This window comes from Acomys russatus, chromosome 29 (genome assembly GCF_903995435.1).
Source record: "Acomys russatus chromosome 29, mAcoRus1.1, whole genome shotgun sequence".
NCBI classification, from domain to species: Eukaryota; Metazoa; Chordata; class Mammalia; order Rodentia; family Muridae; genus Acomys; species Acomys russatus.
In genome coordinates, this window is record NC_067165.1 from 12,233,336 (window position 1) to 12,259,746 (window position 26,411).

Sequence of the window (26,411 nt, forward strand, 5' to 3'; positions counted from 1 at the left end):
CATACTTCTTTATCTGCATCCCTTCATCTCTCTTGTCTCTACATAAAATAAACGCTTTATTACTAGCAGAGAAGTGGATGGACATCCTTGCGGTGTCCCTCATTTTAGAGGAAACACTTTCCGTTTCCCCCCATTTAGTACAATGCTGGCTAATGGCGTGTCACATGTGGTCTTTAGTATGTTGAAGTATGTTGCATCTATTTAAAGTCTTTTCAGGGATTTTATCATGAAGGGATATGGAACTTTGTTAAAAGCTTTATCTGCATCTATTGAGATGACTATGTGTTTTCTGTCCTTAACCTGATGTACATGTTATATTGTCTTTGTGAATTTCTGTATGTTGAGTCAAGCTTGAATGCTGAGATGTGAGCAGTTGGGTCATGGTGGTACGCCTTTAATCCCAGCACTTAGGAGGCTGAAGCAGGTACATCTCTATGAGTTTGAAACCAGCCTCGTCTACATATGACTTTGATGTCAGGCCAGATAAGGCTATATAGTGAGACCCTGTCTCAAAAACCCAAAATAAACAAAAAGAATTTTATCGCAATTTTCTTGTATCTATGGTCAAAGAAATTTGTCTGTGCTTTTCTCTTTTCTTTTCTTTTTTTCCTTTTTGTATTCTTATTCAGCTTGGTTATCAGGGTAATACTGTCTTTGAAGAATATCAAAATAGAGGCTTCAAAATTTTTGGATGAAGCCCACAAGAGCCCCTATCCTTTTGCCATGTAAGTCTACAGGAAGTCTCTTTCACTTGTGGCAGAAGAGGGCGAGTGGACTGAAATGGTACCAATGCCTGCAACTTCAGAAAGAAACTACCTGTTGATGAAATTGAAAACTGAAGAGATTTTGTTAGACACTATATGAAAAGAATTACTATGCAACAGAAGGTAAGCTAAAGCTGGAGTCCTTTAAATACCACAGATTTCTTGCTGCAAACCTGCTGAAGCAATTAAAAACTGACTTACAGCTCTGTGTCCCACAAAGTTGCTATTACCAAACTTCTATTTTGATTTAGAGCTGGGCTAGTGACTGAATAGAAACATAATGACCACTTTGGTAATATCACCTTGTATTATCTATCCTGGTAAGGATTAAATAAATCAGTATATATCAGCCACTTAATTTCATTTCTCGGCCTTTCCTTGCTTTTCTTGTGTGTGTGTGCGTGTGACAAGGGCTCCTACATCATACAGGCTGGGCTGGCCTTGAACTCCACTCCTCTTGGCCTCACTTCCCGAGTATTGGAAATTACAGGCATGTACCACTATGTCCACCTTCACAACTTTTCTTGATAAAGCAGGATAAAACACAATTTAAAAATCTGTTACATTTCTACTAGATTTAAGAAATGTGTGAATCAGTCAACATCAATTTCAGATAGCAGAAACATAAGCTCAAATATTAAGAATACTAGATTTTTGTTCTCCAAGATAATGAGGGAACTAACCAGATTTACTTTTGTGTCTTTAAAACCAACCACCAATCAAGAAAGCAACAATCAGCCAGGTATGGTAGTCTGTAGCTATACTTCCAAATACTTAGAATACTGCGGCTGAAGGATCACTTAACCACGTTAGTTTTAGGCCAGGCTGGGCAACATAGCCAGACCTCATTTAAAATAAAATTAGGGAGAGTATGTAAACAGACATACAACAGAAGGGAAACTCACAGAAAGAACACTAAGACTGCTCCAGCTCACCACCTAGAGAATATTTCTAGGAAACAACAGGTAAAGAGGATACACAAAGAGCCCAAAACACTCTGAATCAAGGACACAAATTTGGAGAGGCGGAGGCTGCTAGAAGTTTCAAGACAGAGTACCAAAAGGAGAAGACTACAGAAAGAACTATGGAAATCTGCAAAGCACAGGGGTAGCTTCCAAGGTCTTAGCTGAATATTACTGAATGAGAATAAGAAAACTGCCGGAGAATTAAGCAGATGGCATACTCCTCCACCTCACACAGGACCAGCAGCCTGACTTCAGAAACTTACAATATATAGAAATCAGGTCAAATATTCAGAGTATTTCCTCAAAAAGCAGGGAAACGCGTTCCATATTCTGTTTAAGTTATACCAAAGATTAAAAATAATCCCACAAAGGATCAAATAGTTTAATAAGTACACCCTAGAATCTTAAGACTGTCTAAAGAAATACAAAAATAATCTGTAAACATTCAAAACCACCTTGTCATACATTGAACTAGTTAGTATTTTGTACTGAATAGAAAAAAGGGGAGAAATAAGACACTAATACAACGAATAAACATGCAAACAAGGTTATCAGAAAACAACTGCAAATTTCACATGTTTATGTCTATCAATGCTCAAGGTTGTGTGATCTAAAACTACAGAATTAAGGGGTGCTACTAATTCAAGCAGTGTGCCAAGACTAGACCCATATTAGGCTGTGTGTGCTATTCAACTCTTTGTGTCAACCTCACAAATGAAGAGCTGCCTAAAGGTACAATCAAGCTCCTGGCACTGTCCAGTATCCAACACTATCCCAAGTGACCTGCAGATTTGATTTCTAAAATCAAATTATGTCGTTTAAATCTGAATACTCTGTAAGTAAAAATTACTTAGCCTTTGGACTTCTCAGTTGCTTTTTTTTTTTTCTAATATAAAACCTTTTAAACAATCTTCTTTTTACCTACAGCTGGGTTTCAAGATACCTTCTTGGTTCTTTCTGAGAAGTTATTCCCCATCTTTACTCTTCTGGTTCTTCATATCTCCCTGCCTTTTACAAGTCAGATTGGCCACTCAGTCCTGCGCCATGCTTTCATGTTCTATCAATAGAAACTCAAAGATTACTTCATAAATCTAATATGCTCTCAGTTTCTAACTAGATTACTCATAACCCACACTTTGCTTCTTTCTCACTAACTATGTAATTAGTTATCCTGCATTTTTCCAATCTGTTGTTACTTAACTCCAATTTTCTGGCTATTGAGTCTAAAAGTTTTTAGCCATTCCTAACTTAGCCTTTTCTCAAATCCCACATTGACTCCATTAAACAAATGGCGAATCCTATCAATTCTACCTTTAAAATAACATATTGGGGCTAAGGAGATGGCTCAATGGGTAAAGTGCTTATGTGCGCATGAAGACCTAACCTATGCAAAGCCCAGGTATGGCTGCATGCACTTGTAATCTCACTGCTGGAAAGATGGAGCCAGGAAGATCTCTGGAACTCATCCATACTTCTACGATGAAGTAATGGAAAAATGCAAGAGAAAGAAAAGCAGAAAACGGTTTGTACACTCAGAAGAGAGGCAGAACTGGAGATGTAACATCAGTGAGGAACAGCATGCTCTGAGTAGCCTACCCTGCCACCTGAGGCCATGGTAATATCCAGGCCCGTGCTCCCTCCAAGGGCCATGCAGGGGTCTGTATAGATGTCCAAGGCCCATGTTACCACCAAAGGCCATGCAAACATCTGTGATCTGGGATGCTGCCTAGGACCATGTTGGTGTCTGAGGGCTGAGCTGAGCTGGCCTGGCCCCTCTCCTGGGCCATGCTGGAGAGCTGCCTTCCCCCAGTCCCACTTGCGAGAGCTAGCCCCAGCAGTCTGGGAGACCAGGGCTTTGAGCTGGTCTACCCCAACATCTACCCCATCTATGAACTGCTGGAGTGTGTGAAGGGGACAGTCCTGCAGAACAAAAGGTGCAGGATCTTCATGACCCAGGGCAACAACAGTATATCCGAGAGGAGACTCGTTGAAGGTCTAGTATTGATGGTGTAGCAGAAGCCAGAGGTCTCAAACCAGAGGCCAGTGGCTCATTGCAATGAGCTTTTGTAAGTAAACCCCTTTGGGCAAAAGGGTTGACACACCGTGACACCATTACCGCTTCCACTGTGAGATGTTTTTGTCGCTGTTGTTTTTCTTTTGGGGGTAAGTTGCAAGGGCAGAGGGCAGCCATGGAGGGACTGAAAGATGAGTGGGACTAGGATGCATGATCAGAAATTTACATGCCCCCCCAAAATCAATAAAAAACTTTAAAAAATATTTTAAAAGTAATAATAAGTTCTCAAAGATCACTACTGTCATAGGTTCAAAGAACAAGTATATCTTATCTAGATTTACACACTGAGCCACTGATGCAGCCCTCTTTCAATCACATTTGAGACAAAGTAGTCTAGAATGGCTTATATGTATATACTGTGTATCCAGGTTGGCCTCTTTGCTTCCACTTCTGAAGTGCTGAGATTTCAGAATTATGCCATCATGCCTGTTTCAGAGGAACTTTTTAAAATGCAAGGTAATTTATTATAGGTGAATACACAATATATTAATTACAGGCACAATTCCCCACAAACTTGTATTGCCATAGAAATGTGTATGTAATCGCTTTAAATTTATGATGTTAGGACCTGGTGCATTTAAAATCAACACAGGACACAACTTTGTAAAGTTTTGAACAAAATGGAGAAAAATGTTATGCTAACTTCAATTCATAGCTTCATACATGGAAATTTTAGTTTATATATATGTAGCCAAGATTACAGAAACCAAGAGCCAAACATTAAGGTGGGGAATCCTGTGAAAGAGGGGGAGGTAGGATTGAGGGAACCAGAGAGATCAAGAACACCACAGGAAAATCACAAATATCAACTAACCTGGGCCCATAGGTCTCATAGAGACTAAACTACCAACCAGAGATCATGTATGGGATGGACCTATGCCCTCTGCATACATGTAACAGTTGTGCAGCTGGGTAATTAGAGGAACTTTTATATCCATAAATTCTTGTGCTTTAAACACTTCAACGTCTACTCACCTCACTCTGCATAAGAACAAATCTGCATACAACGGCCTTCAAAGCTCCACTTCATCTGGCTGATCTCATTTCCCAGCACTCCCCAGAGTACTGCACAGATCACAGAGGAAGGGAGCTCCTAGATCATGGTTCTTAACCTACGGGTTGCAAACCCTTCAGGGGTCAAACAAGTGTTTCACAGGGGTACCATACCAGATATCCTGCATATCAGATATTTATAATACAACTCATATTAGTAGTAAAATTACAGTTATGAAGCAGCAATGGAATACTTTTATGACTGAGGGTTACCACATCATGAGGAAATATATATTTTTTTCTATGCTTTTTGTTTTGTTTTGAGACAGGGTTTCTCTGTGTAACAGTTCTGGCTAGAACTTGCTTTGTAGACCAGGCTGGCCTGGAACTCACAGAGATCTACCTGCCTTGCCTCCTGAGTGGTGGGATTAAAGGCGTGTGCTACCACTGTCTGGCCGTACTTCTTTCAGGTCTTTTCTCAATGTCAACTGATCATTAATCCTCATATTTCTAATGTTTCTATCCTGCTTTTATGTTATATATTTACTCATTAACTCTGTCTCCTCCCACTGTATCTAAAGTTCTCTGAGGATAGGGACTTCATCATTTTGTGGTCACTGCTTTGTCTTCTGCATCAAATGCAGTGCCTAAAGACAGCATATAATCAAACAATGCTGGATATATGAAAAGGAAAGTAGAAAAAAATAAAAGGAGAGCTATTTTTATCTGTTGGATCAAATCATTTGGCTTTGGGGCTGGAGACATGGCTCAGTGGTTAAGAGCACCGCCTGCTCTTCCAGAGGTCCTGAGTTCAATTCCCAGCAACCACATGGTGGCTTATAACCATCTGTAGTGAGATCTGTTGTCCTCTTCCAGTGAGCAGGTGTACATGTAAGCAGAACACTGTATATGTGATAAATAAATAAATCTTAAAAAAAAAAAATCATTTGGCTTGCTTTTAGACGTAGGTGTAGGTCTTTAAATACTTATTTCTTTTACTTTATTTATATGAATCTTTTGCCTGCATGCCTGCATAACTGAGTTTACTGACAGTTGTGAGCTACTATGTGGGTGCCAGGAATCAAACCAAGGTCCTCCACAAGAACAAGTGCTCTTAACTGCTAAGCCACCCCTCTAGGCCCTATACTCAGATACTTCTGTTATATAAAATATACATGGGTTTGAGGTAGTCATAGTCACAGGGTTAGGATGTCCATAAAACTATCTTAGTGCCAATATGCTATCCTACTTTAGAAAATTGGAATATAACAGGGACTCATGAAACACTTTTACAGCTTATTACAGAATTCTTCTCATTATTAAGGAGCAAGGTACAGACTTTATCTATGAAACTAGAAGAAACTGCCAGTAGCCCAATCAATTCATTGCAGGCTTCCTTACCTCCACTGCAGTGTACGACTGGAACAGGGACTGCAGGGACTGCTGTGGGCTTGAGGGTTCAAGAAAAAGACAAGAGGAGAAGTAGACAGCACACAATCAGCACTAAATGGGACTTTAGCCAGGGAGAGGGCTGGAGCCGATGAAGGTGAGAACATGTGCTGATTTACGTCGGCTCCTCGGCAAAGAGTAGAGATTCTGACAAGGTATCACAGTAAAAAAACAAAAAACAAAAACAAAAAGTCATGTTAATTTCTCCACCAAAAAGAAGCATATTCAAAGTGAGTTTGTTCAAGATGCTTAAGAAAAGTAGTCAAAACCCATTCTCAACTATTCTACTCCAGTTGGTAAACAGCATAAAGAATAAAAATCAGCTTTGTCTATTTAAAGTGTTTAGAACTGGATTCAGACAAATTACTTCTAAAACTTCCTAAAGTTTACAAATTGTAGCATCTACAGTGACTCTAGTATATCTAGTAAACTTTCCCCAGTTAATGCATCAAATAACAGCTTTTTGTTTTGTTTTTTGAGACAGGGTTTCTCTGTGTAGCCCTGGCTGTCTGTCCTGGAACTCACCCTGTAAGCCAGGCTGGCCTCTAACTAAGAGCTCCACCTACCTCTGCTTCCCAGGTGCTGGGATTATTAAAGCCAACACCATGCCTAGCTGTTGAAGCAGTTTTAATAACAGCTTTTAATGCAGCATAACACATTTTAATTCTACTTAAAACTTTAGTGTCTCAGCTCCCCTTATCCCTAAAAATAATCTAGCTATACTGATACTTTAGGTGCTTTGGCAGACTATTTTGATAATAAAGCTAAAACGGTGTTACTGATTTTTAATTTGCTGTCAGTGGCATAAATGGAAAATATGATGAAAATAGCTGACTGATTAATAATACTTAGCTTGCTATAGAATTAGCATAGCTTTATATATACACAGTATTACAAAGAAAAGTATTTTGATTCTAAAGTTTAAAAAGTATCATATAAGCACCTACATTATTTCAAAATGTCACTTTCCAGTACTATTATTGTAGTTTAGATACAATGACAGTCTATTTAAATATATTATGTTTTGCCTGTATACACATACATATATATGCATATATGTACACACACAGAGGAAATCTTTACCTTTCTTCTCATTATCTCTCCAGCTAAATTCAATTTATTTCTTGGATGGATAAACAGTTTGGAGACACAGTAGGAAAAAAGAGGTGGAAGGCAAATAGTGACTCAGAATGGTACATCGAAAATCTCAGCACTTAGTAAGCTGATACAGGAAAATCAAAAGTTTAAAGCCAGTCTGGCCTCCATATCAAGGCTCTATCTCAAAATGAGAAAAGTAAATTATAGGAATAACTAAATTTTCATAAATGCAACATATTTTCTCTTGTATATATGTTAGAATTCATTAGAACCTACACCAAGCTACTCTGTTTTTGTTATCCTATAAAATAATGCTTAATTTTTAAACCTTTCTTTTAGAGACAGCATCTCATTAAGTTGCTCAAGCTGGTATCTAACTTGTGGTATTCTTACTTCAGCCTCCCACAAAGCTAGGATTATGAGCACCTATCACCATACTTGGCAGTCTTAAATCTTATCACATAATGTGAGGTTTAGTCATTCTAATGACTATGTTATCAGGATTATGAAACTCTGTAAAAACCTAATCTCATTTTCATTTTGCTCCTAATTACTACTCAGCAAATTAATCATGCAATGTCTGTGGTTTAAAAGGCACTGTTTGGGAAAGAAAAAAGAAGAAAGAAGAACAAGAACAAGAAAAAGAAGAAGAAGAAGAAGAAGAAGAAGAAGAAGAAGAAGAAGAAGAAGAAGAAGAAGAAGAGGAAAAGGAAGAGGAGGTGGAGGAGGAAGAAGAGGAGGAGGAGGAGGAGGAGGAGGAGAGGTGGCAGGGCAGTGATGGCACACATGCCGTTAACCCTAACACATGGGAGGCAGACAGGTTGGAACTCTCTAAATTTCAAGGTAACCAGAGCTACACAGAAAAAAAAATCTTGTCTCTGAAAGAAAAAAATATTAATAAATTACTTATTAGCTCCTCCATCTGGGCTATTTTTCAACTTCATCTCTAAACAGATATACAATTCCCAACATAGTACACAAATGTTCAAAGATCGTTATTGTTGACCACTTATATTTTTGTAAGCTTACAACTACCACATAAAATTCATGCTCAGCTAAGTCATAGTTACTTATTAAATACTACTTCAATTGATTATGTTTCCTTTTGCTTCTTTTCACTTTAGTGTCAGTCTCCCCCCCCCAAAAGAATAATATTTTGTACTGGCATAATTAGTAATTCAGTTAATGAGCATGCTAAGGGCTCCAACCTACAGAAAATCACTGTGAGCACAAACACCCAGGAAGAAAGTGTGCTCCCTCCACTCTGAAACTTAAGGCACAGCTCAAGACATACTGAGGAGACGTGGGCACTAGAATTCTCCCCCTCGTCCATGGTTTACTCAACAATTTTCTCAACATTTCTTTATTAAATAAACCTGAGCAGATCTTGAATAAACCATCCTGAAGATAGAACCCTCTTCCTCATCTCTCAGCCTTGAAATCTTCACCTAACAGTTTCTGTTTAAACCAAAGGAGAAACAGAATTTAAGACAGCCCACTCACTAGGATCTGCAAGAGCCGCCTGAGGCTAGGAACTGACAGGCCAAGGGCAGAAACGTGACCCTCCACAGCCTGAGGCAAAGGAGGCTTGCTTTTTATTTCTTCTTCCTCATCATCTTGAGGCTTTTATATTTGCACCTTTGACAATAACTTTAAAATCTTGCTTTCCACAAGGGGAAAGCCATGTTTATTATTAACCCAGCTTCCCCAAGCACCTAGGAACTTCTAAAATTACACCTAACTCAGTTTCCAGAATTGGAAACACAATAGATCCCTACCAGGGACCACTCTTTTGACCGTGAATTGACAAAAGTCAGGTATGCCCTCTTCCTAACATTCACGCAAATGAAGGAGTTACTTGGCATTAGTTCTTTTCTGGCATTTGCCAGTTTGAAGTCAGAGACCCCCGCCTCCTTACTGAATCCGCAGGCATGGTGCTCCCAGTCTCTCTCTCCTCCGTTTCATCATTCTCCTGACTACTCAAGATCTGCCCTCTCACACTGGAATCTCAGCAGACATTTCTCTTATGTAAGGGGCATTTCAGCCAGTGAAAACTTAGAAACGTTCCCAAAACTCAGGGGGAACATTAAGGTATTTTTCTAAAAAAAGAAGAAAGAAGTAACCAGCACGACTGTCAGAATCCCCTCACAAAAACTAAGAGCACAAGAGAGCAAAAAGTTACAGATCCTAAATGAACCAGCTGTCCTCTGATCTGCCTGACATCATTCACACTCAGCCTGCAGCAAATCAGAGACCCAGAGAGCACCTTGTTCCCGCAGAGTCACAGCACCCTCCCCCACAAATCAGCTGTACCTTCCCACCCTCTGACTTGGCAGCAGCAAAGGCTCTGGCAGAAATTATACATACCAACTTGAAAACTCACACTGTGTCAGAAATACTATTAACCCAGGAGCCATGGGCCAGGATACAAACAGCTGTTGCAGTGGGCAGGGATTGGATAAAAGCCTCTCACAGATCTCAAATTGGTAAATTAACGAGCTAAGAATAAGTAGATATTCCTGCAGCATTATTCATTCTCAGACCAAGGCCTGGTAGAAGATAACGGAACATTAATTTTAAGACTCCAAGTGTAGCCATTATTCAAATTCTAAAACTGACCAATTTAAATAATCTACATTCCTTAGGATTTTGACATCAATCTTATTCAATTCCATTATCCTTTTACCATTTAAATAACCTGTGCTGAGAAAAGCAGTAAGAAAAGCTAAGAAAATAAGTCCAGAAGAGTCAGGCGTGGTAATACCTGGACCTGGGAGGTGGTGGCAAAAAGATCAGATTCAAGGTCATCTTTTCCTATACAGCAAATTGAGACCACCTGGGGATACATGAAACCATACAAACAACTGCAAGACCAGAAACTAATGAAATTTGATCTAATGACTATCACAGAAACCATTTACATGAAAGACACTCTAGGCTTTAATGTAAGCTACTTGAGTATGCTTTAGTTTCCCATCTGTAAAATGAAGATAATTAAGGTACCTGATATAGATGAATAATATGTAAAACATAAAAGCGCAGAGCACAGTGGAAGTACTGTGGAAATGTTGGGTGCTATTATACATCCTCCTATTTTAAAGGAGATGCATCTAGGTACCAGGCAATCATCTGAGAAAACCAGCCTGATCTGTAGAAAGCTAAGCAACCAAAGGAAAGTGTGCAGGGGCTAAAGAGTAAGAAGTCTCATCCCTTGCCACCGCAAACCAGCCAACGGCGACACACGCTTCCCTCACGCACACAGCAAGCATGTCCAGCTGCTTTCTAGGTGAACAACAAAAGATTAGTTTGTACTCCAACCAGTGCTTCTGCAACTCCACGTTTAATAATTAAAGCAAGTGAGGAAGGCAGGATCAACGTTTTTTAGAAAAGAGAAACAAAATTATAGTATGTCAGAGTATTACACATAGTGAGGTTAAATGCTGTTTTATGAAATTAGTTTATTACAATTATAATGAATACATAAAATATGTGTGAAACACGAGTGATGAGACACAATACAAAATCTATTTGTTACTAACAATCTAAAACACTTGAAAGCCACTGTTCAGTTTTAATCACCCAGGCAAATACACACTCACCTAGTAGCAATAGGTACATACTTTGCCACCATATATTAGCTCAATTTCTTGGCCTTCACATTTTCTCTCCAAATCTTAAAATTAACTGAATGCTCTTAGAAATCTCAACAAGTACGGTCCCATATCAGGATCAGTCACAAGAGCCACAGCCTTAAATTACCCCATTCCTAGATTCAGCTTACTATTATGGAAACGCTTTACACTTCTGCCCAGTATTTTCCAGTCCTGTAATATCTAAACCAAGGTTAATAGCAAGTAATGACATAAAAACCAATCTTTAGGGACAGGCATGGTGGTACATGCCTTTAATCCCAGCACTCGGGAGGCAGAGGCAGGCAGATCTATGTGAGTTCAAGCCAGCCTGGTCTACAAAGTGAGTCCAGGACAGCCAAGGCTACACAGAGAAACCCTGTCTCGAAAAACCAAACCAAACTAATCTTTATTAAGTGCTTAGCTAGTAAGTTAAAACCCAAGTTCTTCCCAGGCAATACCCATACTCACAGTAGCCCTATAAAGTATGTGCTATTAATATTCTCATTATGGGGCTAGAGAGATGGCTCAGAGGCTGCTTTTCCTGAGGTCCTGAGATCAATTCCCAGTAACCACATGGTGGCTCATAGCCATTTATAATGAGATCTGGTGCCCTCTTCTGGCAGGCAGGCACACATGCAGGCAGAACATTGTATATATAATAAACAAATCTTAAAAAAAAAAAAACAAACAAACCATTGTGTACAGCAACAACAACCACCTAAAACCAAACAAAAGAGAGTAAACCATACTGGTAAACTGAAAATCAGTTTTCTCAGTATTTATGCTTAGTTTCCCTTCATATGAATTTTATTAGTCCAAAGTATCCCTATAGAATCCATGTTAGAAATTTCTGAGCTATACTTTTCAGTACAAATTTCTAACAACAGCAGCAAAGTGATCTTTCTCTAGACTATACTAACTGCAGGAAAACTGGCACAATGTGGTTTCTTCAATAATTCTGAAGATGGAAAATACTTGATTTTTAAAGATTAAGTCCTATCTTCTATCTTTTATCTAACATCAAAGAGGATACTACTTCTACCTCCAGAATCTGACACTTCCCCAGGCACTGGAGTCTATGTACTATCCCTGTGCATTTGCCAGCACAGGGAAGGCCTAATGCTTTACTGAACTAATAACAAGGCTTACTACTTGGTAGTATGGCAAATGAGACATCCAATTTTCACTATTTGTTTGCAGAAATATTTGTGGGCTATGTTATCAGAGGCAGGGGGAAAGAACCTGTGAAATACATCACTCACGTTAGACATCTGTTAAACATTACAAACAAAAACTAAGCTCCTTAAAGAAATGAAGCTGCCTCTGTCACAAGACCTGGCCACCTACACTGGCAAAATGGAATGCTAAAATTCCACCCAAGAACCTATAGTTCAGAACCCAGGAAGATGACTACGTCTTTCTTCTTCTTTCCTTAAAGGTATGGAGGGAAAACTGTCAGAATGCCAGTAATGTGCTATGAAACTGGAAACTCCAGAAAGAGAACTCTGTCTGAGAATAATGACAATTTGCGCAGAAAAACTGAAGCTGACCAGGTGTGTCAGCACACATCTGCAAGCCAAGATCTCAGAAGGTGAGGGCAAAAGGATCAGTAGTTTAAGCCACCTTCTACTACAAAGAGGTCAAAGCCTGATTAGGAAACATAAGACTCTGCCTTAAGTAAATAAATGAATGAATGAATGAATAATTTAAAGAATCAAAATCAACGCCTGTGTTTTTCTACTGCATAATAAATGACTACAAACTTGGCCACTTAAAGCAGCATATATTTATTAGCAAATGCAGTCTAGCTAGGTTTCTTATTCAGTGTTTCAAAACTCTGTAATCAAGATGTTATCTAGGGCTGGAGAGATGGCTCAGAGGTTAAGAGCACTGGCTCGTCTTCTGAAGGTTCTGAGTTCAATTCCCAGCAACCACATGGTAGCTCACAACCATCTATAATGTGATCTGATGCCCTCTTCTAGCCTGCAGTTGTATGTGCAGGCAGAACATTGTATACATAATTAATTAATTAAAAATATTTTTAAAAAGATGTTATCTAAACATTTTTCCCTCCACAAGAATCTTGATTTAAAAAAAAAAAAAATCCGGGGGAGGTAATCCCCCTCAGGAACAGTCATAGGGGAGGGGAATAATGGGAATAATGGGAAAATGCGAGGGAGGGAAGAATGGGAGGATACAAGGGATGGGATAAACATTGAGATGTAACAAGAATAAATTAATAAAAAAAAATTTAAAAAAAAATCCAATTCTAGGCTGGGCAGTGGTAGCATATGCCTTTAAGCCCAGCACTCAGGAGGCAGAGGCTGGCAGACCTCTGTGAGTCAAAGCCAGCCTGATCTACAGCTAAGGCTACACAAAGAAACCCTTTCTCGAAACAACAATTCCAATTCTAAGCTCAGTTCATTGAAAGAATTCATTTCCTTGTGGTTTAAAAAAAAAAAAAAAAAAGATAATCCAGTAAGGCATGGGGGCACACTTTAATCCCAGCACTCAGGAGGCAAGGGCAGGTGAATTGCTGCAAGTTTCAAGCCAGCCTGGTCTACAAAGTGAATCCAGGACAGCCAAGGCTACACAGAGAAACCCTGTCTTGAAAACAAAACAAAAAGACAATGCTAGCTATTTTCTGCTATCAACTTTACATTATTACCCTTGTAAAGCCTAGAAGAAGCTACTCTAAGTTCCTTTTCACCCAGTGTTATTAGTTACTTTTTCTCATTGTTATAATCAAATACCAGCCAAGGAAGGAAAGGCTCACAGTTTGAGAGCACAGTCCAGCATGACAGAGAAGTCATGGCACAGAAGTGAAAATTAAGTGTCACGTCACAGCCACAGTCAGAGAAAGAAGAATGCTAATGTTCCGCCTACTTCCTTCTTTAAAAACAAAAAACAAAAAACCTCAGTCTGGTGGCCCAGTTGTTTTCTGAGGCAATTCTACATTGTTAGTTTTACAATCTACATTAACTATCACACCTATGCTTTCCTCAAAATGGACAGTTATTTCAGTAAACCAGTACAGGCAGTCTATGATGAAGTTTATATCTGTACAAAACTATACGTATTGTAATATAGTTAGAAAAATGGCATCCAATGTCCTGAACGTGCCCTGTCTTATCATACTAGGAAATAACAGTTCGGTATCTTCAATATTGACTTCAGTTGTCTAAAATACTCATTTAGTAATGACATTGCTTTAAAATCTGTCATCAAATATTTAATGGATCAACATAGTTTTATAAAAACACTGATATCTAATATTTATTCCAGACTCCTAGATCACTCTTTTTTTTTTTCTTTTTAAGATTTATTTTTATTTCACGTGTATTTCATGCATTTTGCCTGCATGTACGTCTATGCACCACATGCATGCAGTGCTCATGGAGGCCAAACAAGTGTCAGGTACCCTGGAACTGGAGTTTCAAATGGTTGTTATTCATCATGGAGGGCGGAGGTTCTCTGCTGTTCCTGGCACCTCTTCCCTGCATGCTTCCTGACCACCCAGGATCACAACTGGTAGATCTTGGAAGGGGAACAAGGCAGGAAAGGCCTGGGAATGGAAACCTCAGGAGCTAGTGAGCACGCCTGAGAAACTGACTTCTCTGGAGACAGCTTCAGTGAGACAGCTCTTTATTGGACAGAACAAACATTACTTAAATGTTTGGAGGGCTGGTAGAAGCTTTCGGGATGAGTGTACATCGTTGGGTGGTACCAAGGACCTGGGAATGTCTTATTTGCATGAAAAGGAATTACAGGTACTTGCTGGATATGCCCTAATAAGGAAATAAGAAGTGTAACCCATAACCTGGCCACCAGCCTATGGAGACCTCAAGAGTGGCAGAGGTAGGGGAACATAAGGCTTCATGTACCACATATACTGGGACATGCAGTGTCAGAACAGGGAGGAAATGGTCCTACTCCTACCAGTATCAATGTAGGGTTTGGACACATCTCAACCTCGCTCTTGCTCTAAGCTGTATCCCCAAGTCACACAGCTCCTTGACCCCACAGTTCTCAAACTGTGGGTCTTGACCAATTTGAGATCACATCAGATATTCTGGATATCAGATATCTAATTATGATTCATAACAGTAGCAAGATTACAGTAATAAAGTAGCAACAGAAATAATTTCATGTTTGGGGGTAACCACAACACAAGGAACGCTGTACTAAAGGGCTGCAGCACTAGGAAGGTTGAGAACTGACTCATGTAGGGGATAGGAACCAAACCCACGTCGTCTGAAAGAGCACCCAACACTTCTAACCACTGAAACATTTCTCCAGCCCCAATCCTGATTCTTTTTACATGATAATTCCTAGTTCCGTTTAGTACGCATATTGTATCACAAGACTACATGTCATATATTAGGTTTGCTTCCTCTGCTATAACTATATAATCATGTGTTGTAAATCAGACGCATCATTCACTGTCTTCAGAAAGAACTATTCTATAAACACTGTGCTCAAATCTTGGGTTGGCTTTATGTTTCTTTGTATGATCCTGGTTGTCCTGGAACTTTCTCTATGGATCAGGCCTGCATTTGCCTCCTCAGTGCTGGTTAAATACATGTGCCACCATTACCCAGCTGTTTTGCCTTTACATGGTGTTAAACAAGTTAATTCACCTGTTAATTGTATCCTCTTAATGAATTTTTAACAGAATGTTCACATTTGAAAATTATCTTTCAAAATAAAATAACTATAATTTCACATCTCTGCTATCTACAGAGAGCTTCTTTCACAGTGAAGCTTGTTTCAAAGCTATGCAATCAATTAGTAGCCAGAGTCTGTGTTTCCAACAGAGAAAGCTTATCCCAGAGCTACACGGCAAAGGAGTCAGCAGGGTTTTAAAACTATTGACGTGTCAAAGAATAGACTCCTGTGGTATCACTAGGACTACTGGAGAACTTCCAGATCATTCCAGTGGGCTGAGTCAGAATTTCCAAAACTCTTTTTGGTAGAGAAGAGGACTGCTAATGTCTGAACTAGTAAAATGAAAATGAATATACAGGACTGAATAAGCTGAGAAGGAAAGATTGTAGTTGTTACAAATATTTTTCTAATGCTTATTTTTCTTTTTTTATTATAGTTTTTTAAATTAATTTATTCTTGTTACATCTCAATGGTTATCCCATCCCTTGTATCCTCCCATTCTTCCCTCCCATTTTCCCCTTACTCCCCTCCCCTATGACTGTGCCTGAGGGGGACCTCCTACCCCTGTATATGCTCATAGGGTATCAAGTTTCTTCTTGGTAGTTATTTTTCTAATATATAAAAGAAGCCTGTTATCTTCCTCCCTAGGCTATTTATAATCCTTAAGTTGGTAGCCTCAACTCTTGTGTAATGAAACACTGATAAATCACTTCTCATTCTCTTTGGCCCACCTCCATCCAGATTGAGAAAGGCTTACTAAGTCTCCTCAATTTTCAAAGCAATATAGTTATCTGAATAGATGTAATACAAGTCTCTTCTTTTTCTTAACACTAAAATATAACTGTAAAAAAGTTATGCAGCCAAGGACTTGTCTCTGATGTCCAATTTGAGAATGATAGTCATTCAATCAGGTTTAACAAGACACTTTTAAGGAATTACAGATAATTTTGTGTGGCTTGTTCAAATAAAACCCTCCCAGGAAAACTGACCTGGTACTTGGCTTATAGGGTCAAATCTTACAGAAAGTTCTTTTCCTGGAATGTCCATAGTTTGTAACATAACTGAGACCTTGAAAGGAGACAAACTCCCCAGTCTGATGGAAATTTTCTTAGATGTGGCTTCCTGGCCTCAAATCACAAAAAACAGAAGTTTTCACATTTTTGTGAGATTTTTTTAAAATTAATTATTTATTTATTTTTACTTTTGTGTATGTGCCTGTTTGTCTATCTGTGTACCATGTACATGCACAGGTCCTTGGAGGGCCTGAAGAGCGTCAGATCCTCTGAGAGTGTAGTTACAGGTGGTGGTGAGCCACCTCATGTGGGTTCGAGAAACTTGAGGCTTCAGTTGGAGCTGCAAGTGATCTCAATCATTAAGACATCTCTTCAGCCAAAGAGCCTGCGATTTGTTAAAAGCTACAACAAAGTGTGTGTGTGTGTGTGTGTGTATAAAAATCAAGATTTTAGATTTTTTAAAAAGATGGGGAAAGAACAGGGTAAAGGAGGAAAGAGGACCAGAAAGGAGGGGAGGAAAGGAAAGAATCAAATTAGGTATTTCCAAAGGAAGGCTATGTGTTGTTGAGAAATCATTCTTTTGTTTATTTGATTCTAGTCTTTTATTGCATTTAAACTAGTTTTTATAACTCATAAGCTACACATAACTGATGGCAATAAAAATATTGTCTACATATATGCAAATAAATTCTGTAAAGATTCAATTACTTCTCTTTTCCATACAAGAACCCAGTTTTAACTTGTACATTATTTTAATCTTTCTTCAATTTATATAAATCAACTTCTTTGTACTGTTAAATGTATCTGTCTCCCTTATTAATTGGATAAAATAATTAAATTGTCTTTTAAGTCAGTACTTTTATGTATATTTTATTTATATTTGTTACTATGTTACAAGATTTTGCAAAGCTGGGTTTTTCTGTATAGAATTGAGATTATATTTCTCATGATACAGACATAGGACATGCACTTTAGAGTCTATTAGCTTAATTTAAAACATTTCTTTTTAAAAAAGATTTATATGAAAGCTGGAGAGATGGCTCAGTAGTTAAAAATATTGGCCTAGATGGGGTCCCAGCACTGAGAGGGACACAAGTCCCCATGCATAACCCAGAAGCTAAGGCCAATTGATAATCTCTAACAAAGAAAAAATTGTTTTCTCCAACAGTCTCACTGGGTAAATGGATCTACAAAACACCCTTAAGGGCATTTTCCATCCCCAGCAGTAGGTGGCCAACACAAGATAAATTCAATGGTATTTTTGAAAGTTTTTTTCTCAATGCCTTCTCTGGGCTATTTATATAATTATTTATTTACTTAACCTTACAGGTCTTTCGCCATGATTAGGCAGTGAAGGAAACCATTGAAAACATAAAGCTGGTGAAAATGATTTAAATAAGGGAGCCATGTTCCAGCCTCAGCAAGCAAAAGGTCTTGGCAGTTTTTACCACGTAATTCTGGCTTTAGAGTCAAGCCACGGCCAGATGTGTGACAGGGGTGTCCCTGCATGAAGGCAAAGGGAGGCCATTGTGTGAAGCTGTGAAAGGGAAGCCTGGATTGCCCTGAAGACACCAAGATGCTGGAGAAATCATAGTTGTGCGGCTCCTGCCAAGGAGAGCTGCTAACATGGTGTGCGTCAAACCTGTCTTAGTTAGGGTTTTTATTGCTGTGGAGAAACCCCACAACTATGGCTCTTGTCATAAATGAAAACATTTAATCGGGGCTGGCTTACATCTTGAGAGGTTTAGCCCATTATCATTGTGGCGGGAAGCATGGCAGCGAACTGGCAGACATGGTGCTGGAGAAGCAGCTGCGCGTCCTGCCTCTGATTCGGTAGGCAGCGGGAAGAGCGAGCCGCCGGGCCTGCGCTGCTGAGACCTTAAAGCCCACCCCGCACAAACGGCCTTCCTCCAACAAGGCCACGCTTTCTAATAGTGCCTCTCTCCATGGCCAGTTTCAGTCAAACCATCAGATAACCCTGTAGTTGGTCTTTGATACTTTGTGAGTTCTTTTCCTCCCACACCCACTAGTTAGGAGAGAAAGGAGTATAGAGGGGAGTGTTGCAGAATATTTGATCACACTGTGAACCCTGAGATTGTGAACTGTAAAAATCTGTTTCTTGTGGTGTGGCTCAGCCCTAGCACACACCTTTAACAAGAGCTTTCTGTAAGCAAGAGCTGAATAAAGCCAACCATAGGTCAAGAGGTGGAGCAAGCAACCAGTTGACAAAGAGTAAACGTAAGTAAACACAGGAAGGAAGGAAGGACATTGAGTTGAAGGGTATTTAAGACAATATGGAGAAGGAAAAGGAGCTTTTTCCTTTTGGGAGACTGTGGAAGAAGGTTATCTGGGTGCTGTCTCTGCCTCTCTGAGGTAATGGGCTTACACCCCAGTATCTGGCTCCTGAGTCTTCATTGGTAAAATTAAAAGTTTGAGATTCTTGGTTGGTTAAAAAACAACAGGGGGCTGGTCGTGGTGGCACACGCCTTTAATCCCAGCACTCGGGAGGCAGAGGCAGATGACTCGCTGTGAGTTCGAGGCCAGCCTGGTCTACAAAGCGAGTCTAAGACAGCCAAGGCTACACAGAGAAACTCTATCTCGAAAAAACAAACCAAACAACAACAGGGTAAAGAGAGAAATAGAGATCTCTGAATCTAATTTCATTCTTCTTGGGTTTTTGTTTTTTGTTTTTTTAGCATGACTGTTAACAAATCACAACCAACAGTCCTGAATGATCAACAATCACCACCTCATTTATCAGGGCTCTATCATTAACATACCCTCTGAAAAGTTCCCAGAATTCCAAAGTCACACAATCACAAAAACTATCCACAGCTGGCAAAACCACGCCTCTGCTAAAGCATGAGGCAAATCATAGTCAGCTGCTGTGAACAGTTCGAAGCAGCGCAACATCCTTATACTGGGGGATTAAAATAAAAATATATTCTTATAACAACTGTTTTTTAAAGAAACCAAAAGTCCAGAATTGTCACTACACAATGCAAGAGAAAAAAGAGTGTTATAGTCAACAAAGCTGAAAGGAGTTGGAGATCTGAAGAATGCTTTGAACACCATACATGGAGATGCAGAGTTTGAAGGTTGCCCAGCTGGATTTTTAGTATTAGTCCTGTATTTCCTCACTATGCTCCATTTCTTCCCTTTTAAATGGATAACATATATTCTGTGCCATTGTGTATGTTGGAAGCACGTGAACTGCCTTTTTGTTTTGCTTTTACAGGGGTTTCAAGATCGCCATGAGCTCAGAAGAGACTTTTAAACAGTGTTGAGACTGTTATAGACTACGGGGACTTTTGAGGTTGGGCTGATGCATTTCTGCATTATTATATGGCTACAAGCCTAAGGTGCCGGGCAAGGAGTAAGATGTGGTGGTTTGAATGGGAACATTTCCCATAGGCTCATAGATTTGAATGCTTGATCACCAACAAGTGGCACTATTAGGAGGCGTGGCTTTGTTGGAGGAAATGTGTTACTGGAAGTGAGCTTTGAGGTTTCAAATGTGCATGGCTTACTCTCTCTTTCTGCTGCCTGTGGATCCACATGTAGAACTCTTGGCTCCTTCTCCAGCACTGTGTCTGCCTGCATGTTGTCATGCTTCCCCGCTATGCCAATAATGACCTAAACCTCTGAAACTCTAAGCCAGTCCCAATTAAATGTTTTCCTTTATAAGGGATGCCATAGTTCAAGTCTTCACAGCAATAGAAACCCTAACGAAGTCAGTTATGTTTTCTGATTTTGTGTTTTTATGGGATTTCTGTATGTGGGAATGTGTATATATGGGGGAAGAGTATGTTTGTAATTTTTTCTTTGGCATTTTTTTTTTTCTTGTTTGTTTTGTTCTGTTCTGGTTTGGTTTTATTTTATTTTATTATTATTTTTAGATGTTGGTTTTCTAATAAGAGAAAGAAAAGTTATGGGTTTTGGTGGGTGGGTAGATCTGGGAAGAGTTAGGGAAGGGGGAGCCATTGTATATTATATGAAAAAAATACATTTTCAATTAAAAAAAAAAAAAAAACAGTATTACTCTATCTTAGGACCCAGTTCAATTCTCAGCATTCACATGGCAACCATCTATAACTCCAGTTCCAGGTAATCTAGCACTCTCTACTGGCACCAGGCACACAAGTGCTGCACAAATACACATGTAGGCAAAAACTCCCACACATATAATATTTTTCATTTAATGAAAAAAATTTATTTTTATATGAAAGTGTCTGTGTGCATGTATGTCCATCATATGCATGCCTGGAGCTGACAGAGTCCCAACAATGATGCAGGATCCTTTGGATTTAGTATTACAGTGGCTAAGAGCTGCCATCTCAGGGCCCAGATCCTGTACAACAGCAATAAGTGCTTTTAACTGCTAAATTACCTCTCCAGCACCTTAACTTAAAAGCTAACCAAGCAAGAAAAGAAACAGATCTATCCCTCCACCTCTCGGCATCTATATTTTTAAAAGGCTAAGTGAGCAGATGGCGTCAGAGAGTCCTTACAAGAAGCCAAAACTGATGCACTTTAATCTTGTACTTCTAGCCTCCAAAACTATGATCTAATTTTGTTGCTTAAGCCACCCAGCCGATAGGCTAAATACGATATAATTATTTTTTGACATTTGTCTTACGAACAATGATGGATGAGTCTGAGCCCAGCCTGGTCTATTATATAGTGAGTTTCAGGCGACCCTGCCTTAAAGGTGAAGGAGAAAGACCAGCTTGGTTTACAAAAAAGTTTCAGGTCAGTCAGGCTACACAGAAAAACTCTGTCTCAAAAAACAACAAAAAAGGAGCTATGAAAGATATATTCTAGGAAATTCGACTTAGTCTGAATTGTCTGGGGTCTAAGTGTGATGAGGTCAGAAAGGCCTTTCACAATACAATAAAATATTAAGCTGAATTTGAATATAAAAACCACCCAGGTATACATTGGAGAAAGAGAGGGCTAAGGAGACAGCTCAGTGAGTACACTGTCTACTATGCAAGCATGAAACCTGATCTAGACTGACAGTTCCACATAAAAGTGGGACACAGTAGCACCACTATGGGAAAGACACAAACAAAGACACAAAGACAATACACTTCCTCCTTCTGACAAATTCGTGAGGACAATAGTACAATCCTTCTAAAACTTTCCATATGAGGTTATAAGGATACAAAGCAATGAGCAAATTGTAAATCACTCTTCAGTGACATCAGTTTCTCTACACTTTTTATAAACTGAGTACTAATTGAGCTGAACCAAAGTACATGTGCAGCCGGTGTTTCCTACTTTGTAGGTTCCCTTTTCTTCTGCCCTTCTCTGCCCCTTTTCTTCTTCCCTTTCAACCCCCTAACACTAACTAGGAGAGAAAAAAGGATAAAGAGGAAAGGGAGTGACTACTTCCTGCTGATTGGGGTATTGAGCTCCTTGGGGCAAGTTTAATCTTCATTGTCAGGACATCTAATTTCTCCTTGTTATTTATTGATTGTGGACAACTACTTAACAAACAGCAACCAACAGCATTCAACCACTAACCAGCATCCCACACTGCCTCTCAGGGCCCGAGTATTTATATACACTCTGAAAAGTCCCTAGAATTCCAAATGTCCCACGATTACAGAAACTATCTATAGCTGGCAAAATCATGACTTTGCTAAGAGCATGAGGTAAATCACAGTCAGCTGCTGTGAGGCAGCCTCATAACCGCTGGGATTAAAATGAAAACATATTCCCATAATATTTCTGTATTTTGTTTTTGGGTTTTGCTTTTTTGAGACATGGCTTCTCTTTATTATACAGAGTCCTGGCTGTCCTGGACTCTGTATGTAGACCAGGCTGACCTGGAACTCAGATCTGCTTGCCTCTGCCTCCCGAGTGCTGGGATAAAAGGCGTGCACGACCATGTCCAGCTTTACTTCGTTTTTATTTTTAATTTGTTCACTTTACACACTGATCGTAGCCTCCACCCTCCTCCCGCTCCAGCCTTGTCTCCTTCTGGTCCCATCCTCCCTCCCTCTCCCTGGCCCCCATCCCCCCACCTATTTTTCAAAGAAACCAAAATTACAAATTTTTCACTATATTCATGTCTTAGGGTTCTTACTTTTTTAGCTTCTTTACTAAAAATGCTTTGTAGCACTTTGCCTCTAACAACACTCTGCCTAAAAAGCTTTGTCAAGTTCTGTGTATAAAAAAGGTTCCATGGAGCTTCAGTTGTCTGAGGAGATTAACCAGGAACAAAGATCTGGCAACTATTCATTTCAATTCATGTAAGGCAATTAAGATGCTGAGATAACAATTCTTATTTAAAGCTATAAAAAAGCCTGTTAATGGCCAAAGCCCAGATTTGTGTCTCTTACAGTCTAAATATGGCTTATCCCCTACAAAACCAATGTTGAAATGTAATTTCCAAGGTACATTATGGAGGGCTTTCAGAAAATGATTGGGTTACTAAGAACTAATCCTACCACTAAATTTAGTTACTTCAAAAGGAACAAGGCTGTCACTCCCATGTAAGCTTTTTTCCATGTGACTCTTAGTGCTGCTTCTTCCTGCTGTGAGGTGAGGTAGCCTAAGCCCACACAGCCTACCAAGCAGAGGCTGGTATGTGTTTTTAAACAAACAACCTAAATTAAAATCCTATTCTTTGTAAATAAGCCAGTCTCACATATTGCTGGGAGAAGGAGGAGGAGGTGGAGGAGAAGGAGGAGGAGAAGGATACGAGGAAAGAAGAAGCAGCAGAAGAAGGAGAAGAAGAAGAACAACAAAACAAAACAAAACAAAAACTCTTTAAAACAGTATCTATGTTTCCTCTTCTTTTCAGGAAAACAAAACAAGAACAACAAGAAAAACAGGAATATTTCAAAGCTAAAGATTTAAAAAGCCGCTTTGGGCTGGGAAACACAGATCAGTGGGTAAAATGGTCACTGAATAAACATGGATCTGATTTTGATGCTCAAAATTTACACAAAGAAGCCCAGTTTGATGGCCTGCACATTTAAGAACAACAAGTGTAAAACAGACTTCAGGGGCTCGCTGACCAATAGTCTTGTCTAATTGGTGAAGTCCAAGCTCGTCATAAAATTTTAAAAATCTGAATGACACCAAAAGTTGACTGCTGGCCTCCAAATGCACATGCAACTCATGAAGACGCACACACAACTGCTCATACACAATACAAGAATACCTGCCCATACATGTGCTGATGTTGATACACAGATATTGTTTATAGTGAGAAAGTAAAGAACTTCTGCCTCAGTCAACCTTGTAAACTCTTCAAAGCAATATATCTAATTCAAAGCTCTAACCAGATAATTTCAGTTAGCTTCCAGCACACAGTAGATTATCAGTGAACATTTACTGAATGGTCAGTTGTTTAAGTGTCAGTTACTATATCAAACAACAACAAAATATCTGGATTCTCTGTCATACCACCTACAGTTTTACCACTTACAGTTAGAATAAAATGTTGTCATGGAGTCTGTTGTACATTTTAATTAACTTCTGTTAAAAAAAAAAAAAATCAAAGTGGCTACTGTCTATAGTTCTCATTCAGCTGCTCCTCCCTCAGCTGTGAACACAGAGCAAACCCAATACACAATCCTGTCAGAGCCTACCACTTCACCTTTGTTGTACTGACTTCTGAATCACCTTGAATTAAACCAATTCATTTAAAAGGTGTGTGGAGGGGTATATTATCTATCTATCTATCTTCTTATCTCTCTCTCACTCTCACACACACACACACACACACACACACACACACACACACACACACACACACAAGGGCTAGCAAGTGGGCCAACAAGTAAAGGTATTTGCCCTCAAAACTGACTACCTGAGTTCAAGCCTCAGAACCTACATGGAGAGAATGGGTTCTTGCTAGCTGTCTTCTGGTCTGCATACATACTGTGGCATAAGCATATTCATCCACACATACATTAAATAAATGTCTTTAGTAATTTAATAAACAATAGCACGGTGTCCACTTAAATGTTTTCATTTAAAAAGTTTCAAATCCTTGTTTTATCGCAGTTCTATTTCTTTAAAAGTTCCCATAATTGTATATATGTGTACATGTATGTGTTTTAATAGGTGTGTATTATGTACATGCATGCCTGTGTAAGTGTGGTCAGTGGACCACCTCCAGTGTTTGACAGAATCTCTGCATTGTTCACCACTGTACATGTTCAGCAAGTCCCTATTTTTCTAGGAATTCTCTTGACTTCACCTCTCATCTCCCGACAAGAACACTGGGATACACATACATGGTACCAAAGTCAGCTTTAGATAGGTTTGCAAGATTTGAAATCAGGTCGTGATGCTTGTGTCACATGCAGACTGTCCACTGAGACGTATCCTCAGACTGGTGCTTTCCAAATTTTGATTATTAGTCAAACATAGTAGATGTTGGTATGAGTTTAAGCTTAGTAAAGGTGCATCAAACGATACCTGATGGACCTTAGCATGGCAATTCCTATCCAGCGCATTCACATTCTACAGTTTCTTTCTCTGCACGGCCAGATATGGAACTGTATACACAAGCCACGTCCAAGCTAAACATACACTCTGCTAATACGGAGATAGTCTCCAACACCAGATTATGGTTTTAACAACATTCCACAGGTTCTAATTAGCCAAATCAGTAATGAATTCCCCCAAGAATTATTTGGGGAAAAGGTAGCAAAATAAGACATTTCTTGAAATTAAAATCCAAGGACAAAAATTACTTTCCAATTTCCACTAACCCTGAATTCAGAATAGGACAGAGGAGGTGACCTCTTTCAGTCTACTCTTTAAATATGGTTACCCTTGCTCCAACTTATAAGAAGAATCCTTCTTACCGTAGTAATATTGTGTGATACAGACACAAAGAATTTCAGATTTGATGATGATACCCCAACATTCTTAGCTTAATAAATCTACAAAAAGTAAATCCCAAGAATATAATTGTAACAGGTATCTAGGTGATAGTATTTCTACCAAATTGTTAGGCAAATTTTGGGTCAGAGAAGAGGACTTGGCGATGGAGGTTACTATAGGAAGGATTGTAAGCATTGTCACAGGTGAAAGCAGTCTTGGCAGGCCTGGAATTCAGGAAGCGGACCTGGGGACTCCATCCAGTCTATCTCAAGGTTAATCTCAGGGAGTATCTGTGGTGTGTCCAAGGGCAAAGCCCGCCAAGACTGCTTTCACCTGTGACAACGCTTACAATCCTTCCCACAGGTCACTAAGGAAAAAGTGTCTGACCTCATGAGAAACATAAGCAGAAGACAAGATTCTTTTTTTTTCTTAAATGGATATGAATGTTTTACCTGTGTGTATGTTTATGTACCACATGTGTGCCTAAGTATGACTATTGCCTCTGGAGTTAGAGAAGGGCATCAGATCCCTTGGCCCTCGAGTTTTGGGTGGCTGTGAGGCTGTGTGGGTTCTGGACATTGAACACATGTCCTCTGCTCTCAATCACTGAGCCATCTATCTTTCCAGCACCCAGAAAACAAGACTCTTAAATGAAATTTATACAATGGATATTAACAATAGTTTAAGAAAGTTCATAAACAATAGTTCTTAAGGAGATCATCATAGACAAAATCGTAACGGTAAGGGCCATCTACTTACAAGCTGCCTCTCCTTGGAAGGCTCAATTCCTTCTGAAAAACAAAACACATAAACAAGTTAGACAAATAAAGGTGCATTTGAATACTGTGAGCTTGCCTAAATGGTCTAAGAAATTACAGCATCACCTTAGTAATAGCACATTT

At 39.3% G+C, this 26,411-nt stretch overlaps 1 protein-coding gene across 2 annotated transcripts in view; it reads right to left on the minus strand.

The window, feature by feature from the left end:
- Mast2 (microtubule associated serine/threonine kinase 2) overlaps positions 1 to 26,411 on the minus strand; it is a 163,446-nt gene that overhangs the window by 59,061 nt on the left and 77,974 nt on the right. For both annotated transcript variants that reach the window (XM_051171944.1, XM_051171943.1), the window contains exon 4: positions 26,269 to 26,300. In XM_051171944.1, coding sequence (XP_051027901.1) covers positions 26,269 to 26,300 — 32 coding nt within the window. The remainder of the gene's footprint in view (positions 1 to 26,268; positions 26,301 to 26,411) is intronic.